The sequence below is a fragment of the Antechinus flavipes genome, chromosome 3, assembly GCF_016432865.1.
Source record: "Antechinus flavipes isolate AdamAnt ecotype Samford, QLD, Australia chromosome 3, AdamAnt_v2, whole genome shotgun sequence".
Taxonomy (NCBI): Eukaryota; Metazoa; Chordata; class Mammalia; order Dasyuromorphia; family Dasyuridae; genus Antechinus; species Antechinus flavipes.
In genome coordinates, this window is record NC_067400.1 from 249801069 (window position 1) to 249818678 (window position 17610).

At 32.2% G+C, this 17610-nt stretch overlaps 1 protein-coding gene across 1 annotated transcript in view; it reads right to left on the bottom strand.

Annotated features, from left to right (window-relative positions):
- The window catches only part of KCNJ6 (potassium inwardly rectifying channel subfamily J member 6), a 180080-nt gene that overhangs the window by 67218 nt on the left and 95252 nt on the right, over positions 1-17610 (bottom strand). Inside the window, exon 3 of the mRNA XM_051984869.1 lies at positions 13173-14093. Within this exon, the coding sequence (XP_051840829.1) occupies positions 13173-14093 (921 nt within the window). The remainder of the gene's footprint in view (positions 1-13172; positions 14094-17610) is intronic.

The window sequence follows — 17610 nt, forward strand, 5'->3', positions numbered from 1 at the left end:
TCCTTGAATATAGCTTTGTCTTGTGCTTCAGTTCTGATAGGCCAGAGTCAAAATCCTCTTAGCTTCAGACCCTGTTACCAGGTATAGATCTAACTTCAGACACCTGTTATACACCTGTTATTTTATTTTTTTAATTTTTGCATAGAATTAGACTTGATAGGTGAAGCAAGGGAGTGATACAGTGATTAGAGTAGCAAGCCAGGAGTGTGCAAGATCTGAATTCAAATTCTTATTGAAACTCATGAAGAGTTGCACATGAATGAAATCACTAAATAAATGGATTTGATAGAGGAACTTAATTGTTTAATAGAATCTTTGATTTATCTGGTGTACTTTTTCCTAATTCCTGGGATATTTCTCAGGGACTCAGTGTTTGGATACAAACTTTCATGTTAACAATTTGCTGGAAGTCATTTTTTTGGCTTTTAAAGCAAGCATTTCTCAATATGGATGTAGCTAGTCTTTCTGAGGTTATTGCATTCTAGTCTTCATAACTCACTTTATTTTCCAGTCGAATTGACCTAAATGTTGGTCCCCGCGCATAATTTCTATCTTCCATTTTCATGCTTTTGCCCACTCTTGGAAATAAGTCCCTCTTGACTTCCATTCTTTTGAATCCAGTTTCTTCAAGAATGATTTTCGACAACAAAACTAACCCCAATCCTTCCAGTTTGTCATTGAACTCCACCCCCACAAATTTGAGTTGGTTTCTTATATAACTTGGAGATGAGCCAGATAGGAGAAATTTGTTGCAAGGATTTTTCTCCTTCTTCCTGCTCCAGTCAACTGTATTCTTTCTAATTAGAAATTGCATTAGATTCCCACCCCCTCCTTCTCCCCTCCCCCTGCAAATATTACTTATTTTATGTCGTCAAAATTGTTTAGTTGTGCACTCTTCCTCTGTCAATAAATCTTGCTCCTCCAATTTGTATATGGTGTCTTTATGTCTAAATCATACATCTAATTTGAGTTAATCTTGATATATGATATGAAGAAATCTAAATTCTGCCAGAATACTTTTTTCATTTCCCCAATAATTATTGTTGGATAATAAGTTTTATCTAAGTTGTTTGGACCTTTGGTTTTAACAAACATTAAGCTGTTCTTTATATATTTATATATATTTATTATATATTATATATATTTATTATATATTTATATATTTAATCTGTTTCATTGTCTTACCCCTCTTTTTAAATCAGTGTCAAATGGTTTTGAAGATTAATACTTTATAGTTGAGTTTATGAGTCCCTTATTCTTTGTAATTGTTTTTAGTGTTTCCCTTGAGATTCTTGCCTTTTTTCTTTAGATGAATTTCATTATTATTTTCCCCTAATTCTACAAAGTAATCTTTTGGCAATTACCCTAAATGTTTGCATTTAATATTTCTCCAATTATTTAGATCATTCTTTTTTGGTGTAAAAAACATTTATTGTTTGTTTAAAAAAAGAATGCTTAAAATTTTGTATATGCTAAAATTAGTTTTTTTGTAGGCTTACAAACTACTAATTTATTTTTATGTTTTACTATTTTAAGGTTTTTTCTTTTTTTTAATCATTACATTTCCTAAACTGACATTTGTATGATTCTTGTTTTGATAAGTAGACTCCTAAATATTTACATGTTCTCATTTTGTTTTAAGTGGAATTTCATTTTTTACATTATGTTGCTGGATTTTGTTGTACATCTATTTATTTTATCTATTTTATTTATTTTATTTTTTATTTATTTTATCTATTTATTTGTACATCATTTATGTTGTACATCTTCGTGTGTTGTTATTTATGTGGGCTTATTTTATATATTGTACTTTGCCAAATTTATTGTTTGAAATAATTTTTAGTTGACTTTCTAGGTTCTCTAAATTAACTATTATGCCTGCAGAATGGATTAATTTTGTTTTCTCTTTCCCTAGGCTTATTCTTTAAATTTTTAAAATTGTATTATTGCTATAGTTTGAATTTCTGGTCTCTTTTGGATATCTTTGTTTTCCTTAATATCTTATTGGAAGGAACTTTGTTTTGTTTTTCTCATTCTTAATATCTTATTTTCCCCAATTACATGAAAAAATTTTGCCATTCATTTTTAAAGCTTTAAATTTCAAATTCTCTTTCTACCCTACTCTTCTCTCATTAGGAGACAAGAAATTTGATAAAGGTTACATGTACAGTCATGTGAAACATATTTCCACATTAGTCTTATTATGAAAGGAAATAGAAACCAAAAAACGCAAAACCTTAAGCAAAATAAAGTTTAAAAGTATGCTTCAATTTGTGTTCAGACTCCATTAGTTCTTTTACTGGAGTTTGATAGCATTTTTCATCATAAGTACTTCAGAATTGTCTTGCATTGCTGAGAATAGTCAAGTCATTTAATTAATTAGTGTATAATACTGGTTACTATGTACAACGTTCTCCTTATTCTTTTTACTTCACTTTGAATTAGTTTATGTAAGTATTTCCAGGATTTTCTGAAAACATTCTGCTCATCATTTCTTATAACATGATAGTATTCTATTATAACAAGATACAACAACTTGTTCAGCCATTCAGGGCATTCCCTCAATTTCCAATATTTCGCCAACACAAATAGAGCTGCTATAAATATTTTTATTCATGTAAGGTTTTTTTTTGAGATACTAATCTCAAGTGTACTAATACCAATTTTCCCACATGTCCTCCCACATTTGTCATTTTCCTTTTCTGTCATATTAGCTAATGTGAGATATGAGATTGTATTTCAGAGTTGTTTAATTTACATCTCTGATCAATAGAAGTTTAGATCATTTTTATATGACTATAGATAGTTTTGATTTCCTCATCTGAAAACTGCCTGTTCATATTTTTTGACCATTTATAAATTGATAATGATATATTCTTAAAAATTTAATCCAGTTTTCTATATATTTGAGAAATGAGGTGTTTATCAGAGAAACTTGGTGTAAAAATACTTCTTGAATTATAATTACTGTGTATTTCTCTCCACCCTGTTTCCTCCATTTTTCTTTCACTCTCTTTTTATACTTCCTTTCCTCAAAAGAGTGTTTTGAATCCTTTTGTGAAACAAATATAGTTGTAATACCTAAACTAAGGAAGGAGAAAACACAGAAGGAAAACCATAGGCCAATATAATTAATAAATATTGACTCAAAAATTTTAAATGAAATCCTGTCAAACAAACTATATTGATTTATACCAGATATGCAACATTAGGAAGACAATCAGCATAATTAAATATTAAAAACTAAAACCACATTATTCTCTCATTAGATGCAGAAAAACCTTTTCAAAATATAATATCCATTTATGCTAAAAGACCTAAAATATAAATATGGAGGAATTTTTTTAATATCAAAAGAAATATCTGAAACCAAAGGAAAGCATAACATATAAGAGGTATTTACCAGATCCTTTTCCATTAAAAAAGAAATGGAAGCAAGGATATCTACTTTCTCCATTAGCTCTGCTAATAAGAAAAGAGAAAGAAGTTAAAGATATAAAGACAGGAAAAGGGTGTTAAAAGATGGCATACATGGAAAATTCTAGGGAATTAGCAAAGACAATAGCTTAATTAAGTTGCAAGCCACAAAAATCAACTACATTTCTATATAATAATAACAAAACCCAAGAAGCAAAAATAGAAAGGGAAATCCCCTTCCAAATACATACAAAATGCAAAAAAAAAAAAATCTTGATGATCTCTTGAAGCTCTAAATCTATGACATTATTTTGCAAATGAAAAAACTATAAAAGTATGATTATAGAATAATTTAATGATCAAGCCAGTAATAGAATACTTTTTTCTTTCCACAATATTTTTTTATTAATTTACAAACATTTTAGAAGTATTAAAAGTATTCATTCAGATCCATTTCTGTGATTAGCATATAAACCCACCAATTACCAGAATTATTAATCTTGTATTGGTTAATTCTATTTCTGTCCAAACAACTGGAACAATGATTCATCCCATTGAAGTTTTGATCTCCCAGTTACTAATGTGTGGTTTTAAGAGATATAGAATCTGTGTCACAAATGATATGCATTCCTTACCTTCTCCAAATGTACTCAAATAAATGGACACAGGTGAAGGAGGGCAGAATGAATTCAGAGAACTATTTGGACCACTAGTTTTCTAATAGTACAGTGCTTAACAGCACTTCTGAATATTTCATGAAAACACAATGAAAGCAAAGTCAAAAATGCATCTTTCCTTTGAGGGCACATTTGCTTTTCTTGCTAAAGCCTATGATACTAGCAACACAGAAGACTGCTGAATATATAGTGAATGTACTTTGAATAGTGTAGCCCCAAGGAACAATTTTTAATGATATTGTTATGAAAGTAACCAAATATTCTAGTTTCAGTGGATGTTATCTGAGCTCATTTCTACTCTTTTGGAATGAACAATGCATTAATGTTGTTTTGCCTAAGATAGTTTTTCACTTGGTGTATGTGAAAGCAATTTATGACAACGGGAAATTGCCAATGAAAAATGTGACATTTAAAGTCATTGCCAGAGGCAGGTAGGTGACATAGTGGATGGAGTCAGATCTTGGACTGTGTTCAAATCAAGCCTTAGACACTTACTGGTTATGTGATCCTGGACAAGTCATTTAACCCTAATTGTCTCAAAAAAAAAAAAAAGCCATTGCCAACTGTGAATTTTGAGCAATTACCTTTTTTCTAAAACTGAATGAGGCTAAGTTTTCCACATCTAGTAATTCACACAAAAGGTTTGACAATAGTTGAGATGAGGATAAGAAGGGAAGGGAAGGAAGTAAGCATTCATTTAGCACCTACTATGTAACAGGAACTGTACCAAGCATTTTAGAAATATTATTTTATTTATTCATATTTGATCAAATATTTCATTCTATGTCTCACAGAAAACTACACTGAATTGTTGATCTTTTTGGAATGTCTCACTCTAAAAACATTAGCCCTGATGTCATTAGAAAAACATCTTTCATCTCAGGAAAAATTCTCTTTTATTAAAAAATATACTTATTACATATCCATTCAATTTCCTATATTGAGCTTTACTCTTGTAAGCAGTGATTTCAGATCAGTATTAGTAGTGGTTGATTGAGTGGTGGTATGTGTTCATAGGGCAGAAGTTTCTAATGTTAAAAAAGAAATAAATTTCTAGTGTTTAGAAATGATTTCATAAATGATGGTGGTAGCAAGATTTGCCATCCTTTTCTCTTCTATTTCTAAGGAGATCTTTTTAAATCTCTCATGTCTACAGAACTGATTTAAATATATAGGTATCATATTTATTCATAAATTCATAAGTATTTGAAGGATATAAAAGTATTCAAAAGAAGAAATCCAATCTATCCATATGAAAACTGTTCCAAATCTCTAATAGAGAAATATACTTTTAAACATTTTGAGATTCCTCCCTCAGGCCCAGATTATCAAAGATCATAACAAACGATGACAAAAAAAGATCACAGATTGGAGAAGAATTGTGAATTGGTTTAACCATTCTGGAAAGCAATTTGGAATCATACTCCCAAAGTTACAAAACTGTGAGATCAAAGAGAGAAATAAAGTTATGTACAAGAGTGTTCATAGAAGCTTTTTAGTTTTTACTAAGGATATGTTCATCAGTTAGGAAATGATTGAAACAAGTTAATGATATATGAATAGAAATAGTACTAAAAGAAATTTATAAGATGAAAGAAAAAAGAAGGAACAAGATCAGAGAAATCTAGGTAGATTTGTATGAACTAACAGAGTAAAGTGAGTAGACCAAAAGAACAGATTATATAATAAACACATTGTAAAGAAAAATAACTTTGAAAGACTTGAGAAATTGAATCAATAGTGTAAATGACCACAGTTCAATAGGACATATCCTCCTACTCATAAAGAAATGTTGTATTGAACATATAGAATAAGTTATACATTTGGGGAAAGGTCCCATGTATGAATTAGTTCTTTTTCTTTTTTTTTCCTCATTGGGGAAAGAATTAAAGAGGAAAAATAATTGAGCAAAAAGGTTCATCTTTTTTTTAAAAAGTATTAAGAACTGTGTTCAATGCAATGACTTTATAATTCTGAAGGACTAATAAATGAAGCATACTATTGGAAGGTGAAAAATTTTCAGACATTGCCAACAAAGGAATTTATTTTTCTTAGTTATCTTTGTTAAAAAGGATTTTGTTTTCTATTTACGCCCTTGGAATAAGAGACATTGTGAAAAAGAGGGAGAATAGAAATAGGGGTAATAAAAACATTAAAATAAAAACAAAGGAAAGTCTTTGAAGCATTTAAAAAAATACATAGAAGAGAACTGAAGGATATACAAGTATAATTTTTAAAGTTGCATGATGAATTTATTACATACTTAATAGAAAAAAAAGAAGTTATTCCTAAGAGACTTTTGTATAAGGTAAATCCAGAATTTAAAAAAAAGGATTTATATTGTGTCTAAAATATAAAAACTCTTTATGTGATGACCAGTTTAATCTGTAGAAATCTGAACTTTAATAATTACCACTAGGGGGAACTAAAGTTATTGTACTGTTAAATAGGAAGTTTCTTCAAATGTGCTCCAAGATGTTAAAGATTTCTGTGCTTTCTTGATTTAGTATTTTAGTTTCCTTTTGAGTGACTTAAATCTGTAAACTTTTCTTACATCAACCATTTCAACTCTTAAAACAAGTACAACTGCCATAGTTCCTCCTAAAATTCACCTCTATCCTCTCAGTTGAGGACATTGGTTTGTAATTATAATTGGTTTATAATTTATAATAATAATAAAAATATTATGGCCATCCTCTTCTCTCTTCCTCATATCATTTAGATGTCTCCTTCTACTACTTCTTCCTGCAATACTATTTTTTTTGAAAAAGTTACTGTTCTTTATTATACATAGTAACAGCAAGATTATGTGGTGATCAATGTGTGGACAAGATTCTTCTAAACAATGAAGTGATTCAAGACAATTCCAATAGACTTGTGGTGAAAAGTGTCTTCTACATTCAGAGAGAAAACTATGGAGATTGAATGTAGATTCAATGATTAACCCATAGTGAATTGCTTGTTGTCTTGGGGAGGGGGGAGGAAAGGAAGGAGGAAAAAAATTTGAAACTCAAAGTCTTACAAAAATGAATGTTGGAAACTATTTTTACATGTATTTGGAAAAATAAAATATTATTGAGAAAAAAGAGAAAAAAAGCTCAATCTTTTCCTTTACTGTCTTTAAGAAGTTTTGCATTAATTGTCAATGCTGTAAAATTACCCATGCATATAACTTGTAAATAAAAAGCTATTAAAATTTAAAAAAAGTTTGCCTTAAAGATTGCCTATCATCCCCAATATCTTTGTATTTACTAGTTACTTTCCTGTTGTCAACAAATACATTTATAGTGATCCCATCATAAAACCCTCCAAATTAAAAAAAAACCCTTCATTTTTTCTGACCATCCCTGCTATATAACTTTTACATTTCCCCTCCTCTTTGTGGCTAACTTTTTTTAGAAGCTTATCTATAATGTTGCCTCCACTTCCTGTCATTCTTTTCTAAAGCTTCTGTGGTCTACCTTCTGACCTTATCAACAATTGAAACTGTTCTATCCAAAATTGCCAACAGTGTCATAATTGTTCATCTCTTATTGGTATTTTCTTAATTCTTATCTTTTTTGACTTTTCTGACACTGATTTATGCTGTCAATCATTTTCCTAGATAGTCTCTTCTCTCTCCAGCTTTTCATGATAGTAGATTTTTCTGATTTTCCTCTTCCCTAATTTTCTTTAAAATTCAATTCAAATCTCATTCTTCAAAAGGTCTTACTGGATATATGTTCCATCTTCCACACATCCCATTCCTGTCCTCTGAGACAGGAATTCATTGGAGGTAACTAATTTATATTGTATATTTTTTACATGTACAAAGTTCTTTGCATGTTTTCCCCTCTTAGAATATAAGCCCCACGGGGACAGAGACCCTTTTGCTTTCTTCATATCTTCAGTACTTAACAATTTCAAACCTTAGCTTAGACCAGCACATAGTAAGTGTTTAAAAATGATGAAGAGATGATGAACTATGGCCTTCATGATGATAGTTGGTCTGTTGGTCTCCACTTGAAATCTCCTTGTTCCAGACTGTTAGCAAAATTCTTACAATTCTTACAAGGTAACCAGGGCTACCTTGGTGCCTTTGTTCTTTTTTCTCCTTGGAAGATTACTTAATTTCATCCAGTCATTCATTCACCAAAAGTTTAAGCACCTACCTCATGCAAATTTTTCTTGTCTGGTGCCTGTTCATCCATCAAAGCTCAGATCAAATATCACTTTTACTCTGTTTCCCCTATATCAGGAGTTCTTAATCAGGGGTCCATAGAATGGAGTCTATGAATAAATTTCAGAAGAGTCCGTAGACACAGATGGAAAAAAGTTATGTCTTTATTTCAATATTATATTTCCTTTATGATATTATATATTTTGTTTTATTCATTTAAAAACATTATTCTGGGAAGGGTTCAATAAACTTTGCCAAAATACCAGAGTACTTCATGAAACGGAAAAAATTAAGAACTCCTAATCTGCATGGAAGTGATTATGTTCTCTTCTGAGCTTGCATAATATCTTGTACTTCTCTTACTGAACTTCAACATTTTGCCTAACATTATAACAAATTATATAAGGGGTAAGGCAGATAGATAACGCAACATATAAGGCATTGGGACCTGATGTCAAGAAGATATGAATTCAAATATGATTTCAGATACTAAATGGCTTTGTGACCTTGGGCAAGTAAGTTAACCTTGGAATGCCTCAGTTTTGTTGTGTAAAATGGGAATAATAATATTACCTACCTCCTGAGGTTGTTAGGATAAAATTAGTTAATATTTATAAAGAATTTTGCAAGCCTTGAAATGATGAATAAAAGCTAGCTACTAAAAAGCTTTTCACTAAATTGTAATAAAAGGCCTGTGCCTTTGAGTGATATATATTTTTAATAAGTGTTCAGATGTGCTTAGCACTATATTGTATAGTGGGTGCAGTAAAATCAGTCACCTCCTCTAAAGGTTTTCTTTCTGAAGTGATGTCTATCCTGGAGCAAGAGAGCTAGACAAATTGACTTCTTTGGCTCTTTCGAGGTCTAGTAATTGTCCAACATTACAGTTTATATATACTGTACAATCTTTGATAATTTAAAGACCATTTACTTTTTTATTTTATTTTCATTATTTCTATAAACCTTTGATTTCATTTATGGGGACATGCTTCTTTTCCAATACAGATTATGATACCATATGTTTTATCATTGTTTATGATTCTTATCCATATGTTTGCACAAATACTCTAGCTTTTTGTGCTGCTTTTGTTGATTGGTATGCAAGAAGAACCTCAATATAGGATAGTTAGGTGGTGCAGTTCAAGGCACTAACTGTTTGACCCTCGACAAATCATTTACCCTATTTGCCTCAGTTTCCTCATTTACAAAATAAGCTGTAGGAAGAAAAGACAAACCATTCTAGAATCTTTGACAAGAACCCTTTTCCCCCCTCACAAAGAACCTCAATATGAAAATAACAATATGCAATAACAATAAGGATTATATTTATATATTACTTTAACATTTATAATTTTTTTCTCCAAACATCCTGTGACAAATTGTGGTATAATGGAAAGAACATTAAATTTGAATTCATAAAACCTGAGTTCAGTTCTCATTTTGTTATTTATTACCTGTGTGACCTTGGGCATCAAGTTTGCTCATATGCAAAATCAGGGTGTTGGTCTCTAAAACATCTAAGGACTAAGGACTCTAGATTTATTACTTAATATTCTTCAGTTCCATGAAATAACCACTAACATGATATTTTTTGTTCCAAAATAATGTGATGTTATGTTCAAACTTTTCCAGGGATATATTGAAGCATGGACATTATTTTTGTATGATGCATGCTGACTTTGAAAGCTTACAAGCAATAAGGGAAAGGTTTTTTAAAAGTTAAAGTTCACATTTGGAACAGGGAAGAACAATTAAAAAATAAAAAAATAACAATGAATTCTGTTTATACTTCTTCAAGAGAGGATGCCCCAGAGAAACTAGAGCAAAATATGATTGATGGTCTATAGGGGCTACAATAAAGAGACATAGAAATATAAATAAGATAGCCAGTCTTCTGATGAAAAACAGATCTTCTGACATCCTAAAAAAGTTGGGAGTTTTCATGCTAATGAAGAGACCAGCCAGACAATGGCATTGCCTCCAGGGCTTAGGTTACATACCAATGCGTCTAGACACTAACTTAACTATTTCCAAAAGAGCAAGGTGCAGTGGCTTAAGAGTTGTTCCGTAGGGAAGGCAAGCCGTTTAAAAAATTTCCTACTTGGAGGTAAAAAATAACTTCAAAATTAAGGTTATCAGGATTTAAAAGATGGAATAGGTCCTAAGTTAAAATTAACTAGTCTTTGTTCTAGATAAAAAAGAGCAAGCATTCCAGGTGAAAAGAACATGCTAACCCTCAAAACTGAACATAGTGGCAATCTCTCTGGCTCTAAACAGCAGCCACTATCTGGTGAAAGTTTGACCTATCTAGCCAAGACCCCAGGAGTAGGGCCAGATAGTGAGCAGGCACAGCAACCTGATCCATCCAGCCAAGCGGTCCCATTCTTCTGGACACTGCACCCTAGTTCAGTTGTTCTTTTTATGGAAATTCTGTGCCCTAAGAAGAACCTAGCTGAATACTACAGTAGATGAATTCACGTATATGAGTATGTCATCTATGGCATCCTTTAAAGAAAAAGGAAACTTAATGCGAATCTTCAAGATGGAAAGGAAATTAAGGTCTTGAAATTTCAAACTTTATTAATTGGCTTAAATGCTTTATTTAAAGCTCCATACTTTAGAGATGCATTGGCCACATATGTTATATTCATACTTCACTAACATTCTATTTTAAATTCATGATATTTATTAACACCTTCCTTCATATTAAGTTTATTTGTAGGAGAGTGCATATCTAATGTTGAGGGAAATGTTTTGGAATTACTATACTATTTTTTCTATCCCCTTTGAGTAAACACTTTTTGCTAAAGAACTGGATTTATTGATTAATTGTTAAGAAGCATTTCTGTGAGGACTGTGGAAGAAATGAATAAAACCTGTATGCTATTAGTGGGTTTTTTTTTTAATCTCTCCTGAGGGGGAAAAAATAATCTTAGAAGTAAAAAAATAGAGCTTTGTTGTTGTGTTGTTGTGTAAATAGAGACATACCCTCATTTTGTATTTTATTCTATTCAGAATGAGGCTTCCAATCTCTTAGAGACCTCCGGGCCCAGTAGCATATTCCAATAGGATTAACTACAGAGAAAACATTCTTTACTTGTACAAATCTGATTTTTGGCAATTCCTGAGGACCCAAAGATTGACATTCTCTTCAAAATTATCTGACATCTTGTTCTTATTATTCAACCTCCTAAATAAGGAAAATAGTGGAGCAGTCTCATCTGATAGACTCCTTTTACATCCAGTAATTTTACCTTTAAATTGGTCTTTGTTATCTACTTGGCAATTGACAGTTTATCATAATGAAACCTTTTCTTCTAGCCTTGCCTCTGGATTTTTTTTTTTTTTTTTACTTCCAGGGAAAGTGGGAGGAATTATTCTCTGAGAGGATCTTGGGACCTCTAGATTGAGGAATTCCTTTACAAGACAGATGAACTATTTTTAGAATGAGAACCACCTGCATGCCTACTCCTTAGAGTATTCCCTCTAGAAAGTGGTAGTCAGTCCTTTGGGGACCTAATCAGCCTAGAATGAATTGATCCATTGAGTCCCAATGGATGCGAAGGACAATCATATTGGTTCAGTTAAGAAAATATATGCCTTTATTATGGGTACCAATCTGGACAAATATTGACTGAACCTTATTGGGAAGCATAAAATGTGTGGAATTCATACTTATATAATTCAAATACATTTTTGCTTAGTCCTTTACTTGTTGCTTTAATGAAAGTTTTCTTAAACCAAATAATTAATACCAACAGAAGTAAAATGAAGATTCAAGAATGAACCCGATTAGAGAGTATGTTATGAGTAGAATTTAAACTTTAAAAATTCAAATACAGTTTTGCTACTTACGCACTTAAAGCCTTAATGAAAGATTACTTTAAATAGATTATATCAATAGAAATATAAATAATATTATCATCACTTAATTTTATAATTCTTCTTTCTTGGTGAGGACATTTAGTCAATGTTCAGTTTTATATATGCCTTCCTATTCAATAATGTTTCTTGAGAATTCAATAGGTAGATTTGGGAGGGAGACAGTAGACTAGAGTTATTCTTCCATTCTCTTTGAATAGATTATAGTATGCATATGGCATACTAAGGGGATTGTTAACATCTTTCTTTTTCTTTTTTCTTTTTTTTCTTTTGCTGAGGAAATTGGGGTTAAGTGACTTGCCCAGGGTCACACAGCTAGGAAGTATAAGTGTCTGAGGCCAGATTTGAACTCATGTTCTCCTGACTTCAGGGCTTGTGCTCTATCCACTTCACCACCTAGCTGCCCCTGGTTCATTTATTATTAACCTAGAAAGAAGTTAAGTCTTTTAGAGGAAGCCAGATAAATTGTTTTGCCAAATTCAATCTGAAATTGTTTTGAAAGGTATTAACAAGGGCAACTAGGTAATGCAGTAGATAGAGCACCAACCCTGAAATCAGGAGGACCTGAGTTCAAATCTGGCCTCAGACACTTAATACTTCCTAGCTGTGTGATCCTGAGCAAGTCACTTAACCCCAATTGCCTCAGCAAAATAATAATAATAATAATAATAATAATAAGTGAACCAGAAAAAGTTTCTAGAAAATATTTGAGAGCAGAATTTTTTGATAATTTCAAAATGACAGATACACTTTTTGTAAGAGGAGATGATGGGAAAATTTCAACTTGAAAACATGCACATGCCATTTCTTTTAAAGCAATGTTTACTTTTGTCTTCTGTTGATAGATTTTAGGTCCTAGAATTGTTTCTTTAGTAAAAGAATTATATAAAAAAAAAAAAGATTAGTGTTAGAGTTCAGAATTTGATGCCCAGTTTACATTTAAATCATGAGTTTTCTTAGGAACTAATCACATCTGCTCATTTTAAAGCATGAAAACAGAGATCACAAAAGCCCAAGAATATAAAGAACCTTCTTACCTGTTGCCTCCACCATTCCTTCTAGGATCACAACAATTTCTAGTTCCTCTTTGGGCAGCTGAGCTTTGGAGATCTCCCAAAAAGGACTCTGTTGATTAATTTCATGGCTAATGATCAACGGTGACACGAGAAACAGCCGATCATCCCCTGTGTAATAACCCACATTGATATCTGTCTGGTTCAGTGGTATGAACTCTCCTTCTGTGGTCTGTTTAGATTTGATCAACTTGGCTCTAATTGAAGCCTCAACGATGTGGGAATTCCTAAGGTCCCCCACCCGGAACATCAGGCAAAGCTTCCCATCCCGCATGGAGATTACTGCATGAGTAGAAAAAACCAGGGTCTCTGCCCTCTTCTTAGGCTGCGATATTTTTACAAACATGCAGCCTACCATGAATGCATTGACTATAGACCCCAACACAGACTGCACTAAAAGGAGGATAATTCCTTCAGGACACTTGTCTGTGATGACTCGGTAGCCATAACCAATGGTAGTTTCTGTCTCTATTGAGAATAAAAAAGCTGAGACAAACCCATTGAGGTTAGTGACACATGGAGTCCATGTGGGGTCCTCTATATGGTCCATATCTCCTCGGATATAAGCTATAAGCCACCAGATCATGCCGAAGAAGAGCCATGTCACTGTGTAAACCATAACAAAGATCAACAGGTTGAACCTCCATTTCAGATCAACTAAGGTTGTGAAGATATCAGTCAGGTAACGGTAGGTCTCCCTCACATTGCCGTGGTGAACATTGCACTTTCCATCTTTCCTCACGTACCTCTGGATTTTTCTTTTAGCTCGGTCTCTGCTGATGTGTTTTGGCAGATCATCTCTGGCTTGCTTAGGCAATTTTGGCTGGTGAATGGTTACTGGACTTTCTACATCCTGTTCCATTGAATCTCCCTCCAGGACATTAGCTGGGATTTGAAGAGAAGAAAAGAAAAACTGCTGGTTGGTTGTTTTTGGATATTAAATAAATTTTGCAGTGACCACAAATGCTATTTACATGGTTACTAATGTAGTATAATGTAGTATTGTTAGATTGTTTGACCCAGGGATTGAGATGGTTTAGATCAAATTTTCCCCAAGGAATTGGGTGGTTCAGATTTAGATTAAGTTTACCCTAGAGATTGAGAAGGATTAAATTTAGATCGTTTACCCCAGTGATTTGATTAGGATTAAGTTTTGGTTGCTAAGACTGCCTTATTGAGAGATTTCACTTCAAGGTATTTGGACTAATCTCTCCCTTTTCTTTCCTTCCTCTAATTCATTAAGATATGACATTAATTTTCCTAAATTATAAAATTATATAATCTTAGAATTAAAAAGGAACTTTCAAGTCATCTAACTACATTACATATGTGCATATGTATATATAGTAAGTGCATATAGTAATAATGATAATATAGTACTTTCAGGTTTGCAAAGATATTTACAAATATTATCTTATTTAATTTTAATTAAAAATTATCTAATTTAATTTAATAAATATTAATTACCTAATTAATTTAATTAACTACCCTGGGGTGTATTAATTTTACAGATGAAGAATTTTTTTCATTAATTAGGACATCAAGGCAGGTAAAAATTATATGACTTGTCCAGGTTATACAGTTATATAAGTGTTTGAATCCAGATTTGAATTCAGGTTTTCTTGACTCCATATCTAGAGCTCTAGCCACCATGCCATTGTTACATGCACAAAAGCTCACAATTTATCCCAGATAATATATTGATTATCTTAGCAATTTTAATGAATGGATAGATGAGTGATTTGTCCTAACGTGTTTAAATTTTGAAAGTTCTTGATGTTTGTGCCATTAATTGAGCTTAGCATTATATTAGCAAAAATAGTTAAAACTGGAATCCTCTGCTAGCTTTGTGATACTTTATTCTCTATCAATAGGGCCTTTTTTTTACTTGAGGTTCAAAGTTTCTCCCCACAATCTCTCTAATGCAATGCAAATGCATTTACCTTAAAAAGTTTATATGAGGGCACTTAACAGTTTTAGTTTGCCATGTGTTTTGTTGGTGTTCTCTTCTTTGGACCTCTTCTTTGTATCCTATATTTCCATCCTGAAGCCTCATTGCAACCATGTAATTCACCCTTTGGAAGTACTCTTCCCCTCTTCAGCCTTTGCTTTTGATTGGATGGCTCCTTTCAGAACCTGCTTTTAAGGAGGGCACCCAGGCCAGCCATGTCCCATTCCTCTTCAGGTTGTGCTGCAGACTTCCTCTACTGTATTGTGCTTCTTTCTTTCAGCTACCTTTTATGTGTTATCTTCCTCCATTAGAATTTAAGATTTTTGTGTTTTTTTCTGTTTGTATTCACATTTTCAATACTTAGTACTATGCCTAGCATATTGTTGTAATACTTAATAAATGGTTCTGATTGGTGCCATAACTAGATATGGCTCTGAATGTCAACTCCTGGAATCAGTAATTGAGACTCCTGAAGATAAATAAAAGATAATGTAAAAAATTAACTTATGAATTGAGTCCAGCTATCATTTCCTATGTTATGGGTTCACATCTGTATAACCATTACTTATGTTTATCAGAGATTTGAATTTGCACACTGAATAAGAATATAAGTAGAAGGAAACACTGTTAAATGATAAGCTTCTTGAGGACATTAACATATCTCTTCATTATTTTGCGTTTACTTTACTTTTCTGGATATTGTGCAATCAATACTTTTTACTTGGAATATTAATTGATGAATTAAGATAACAAGGACATTGGCAGATAACATGCAAATCTATTATTATCATATTTCAAACTTTAAAGATAACTTCGACATTTATCTATTGAACATTGGTTTGTCCTCACTATGTATTTATCACAATCCTTCTACATTTTTGTAGACTATTTTTCTATAATACAAAAAAATAGATTATCACATGGTTGCCAAAGTTTTGTTAGCAATATTATAAATTCAGAAATGGAAAGATACTTAAAGGTCATTAGCTCCATGCTCAATGCCATTCATCTACACTTGAGCAAACTAAGATTCAGAGAGATTAAATGATACCAAATTGATAGTAAATGACAGAATCAAGATTGCATTCAGGTTTAAAAGTATGAGGGCCAATTTGGCTAACCTATAGAGCATGTGAAGAACCCAGAACCAGAAGACTTGAGATCAAGTCTTAAATTTTGATGCTTACTAGTTACATGAAATCATCAAATCATTTCACCTTTCTGGATCTTCTCAGTTTCCTCATCTGTAAAATGAGGGAGTTGTCTAAATAATCTATAAATCCAAAACATCATCCTATTGATGAACTTCTCCAATCTTGGAAAAACTCTTGGATCACAGACATTCATTGAGAGGGCTGTGCTCAAGGTCTTTCTAGATTATAGGACCTACCAGACTTTACATTAAATTTGGAGAGTATTTGAGAATCTAGGACCATCTTTTATGTCACAATAAAATATTGGAGTAGCACTTGTGAAACCTTTAGAAATATAATACCTGTGCTGAAAAAGCTTTTATTTTGGCTTAACATATATCCATATAAGATACCAGACAGCTTTCCTAAAACAGGAAAATCCCTTAGGAAGGTCAGTGCACGGTAAAAATGCTAGGAGATTCCTGGTAGGGGCAAGTGTCAAGAGAAATTGTAACAATCATAGGTGCAATTCAGTTAATGGTTGGGTAAGGGATAGTGAAGAATTTTAAGTCTGAAATAATTTGTCATAGAATGTTAAGAATTAGAAAAGATCTAGGAGATCACCTAGAATACTTCTTCATTTTACAGATGAGGGAACTGGGATCCAGAGAGATGAAATGATTTGATGACTTTATGTAATTAGTAGGTATCAAAGGTAAGATTTGATCTTAAGTCTTTTGATTCCTGATTCTTTACATGCTCTATAATTCAGCCAAACTGGCTTTTAGACTGTTTTCTCACACAATCATATAATCCATATCAACACTTCCCCTCCCTTTTCAGATTTAAAAAAAAAAAAAACTTTTGCAGATATATTGTATTTATATACATATTTAAATTATATTTTATAGATTTTTTTGTTAGGTTGTTTAATTCTTAAATACTATTATCATTTCCTTCACAGTTGTTTCTTTTCATTTTAAAAGAGAACCAATGAAAACACAGGGTGATGTGAATCACATTTTAGTGGGGCAGAGTTGCATAAAGTTGTCATCCTTAGTCTCTTCCAGAGTCATCAAAATTCAATGGCAAGACAAAAGTTAGGAAGACAGCAGAATGAAGCCAGGAAGCTGTTTGAGCCCTCCCAGTTTCCCTCAAAAACTATGTGAAACCAAGTCTCTGAACAAAGTCTGATGGAATGAAACCTCTCTCCAGCTCAAGATAGATTGGAAAAATTTCAAAAAAAGTCAATTTTACTGGGGTGAAAAGGGTGTTTAGACCAGTTTAGATAGACTTTGGGAAAGCTGATGAGAGGGTC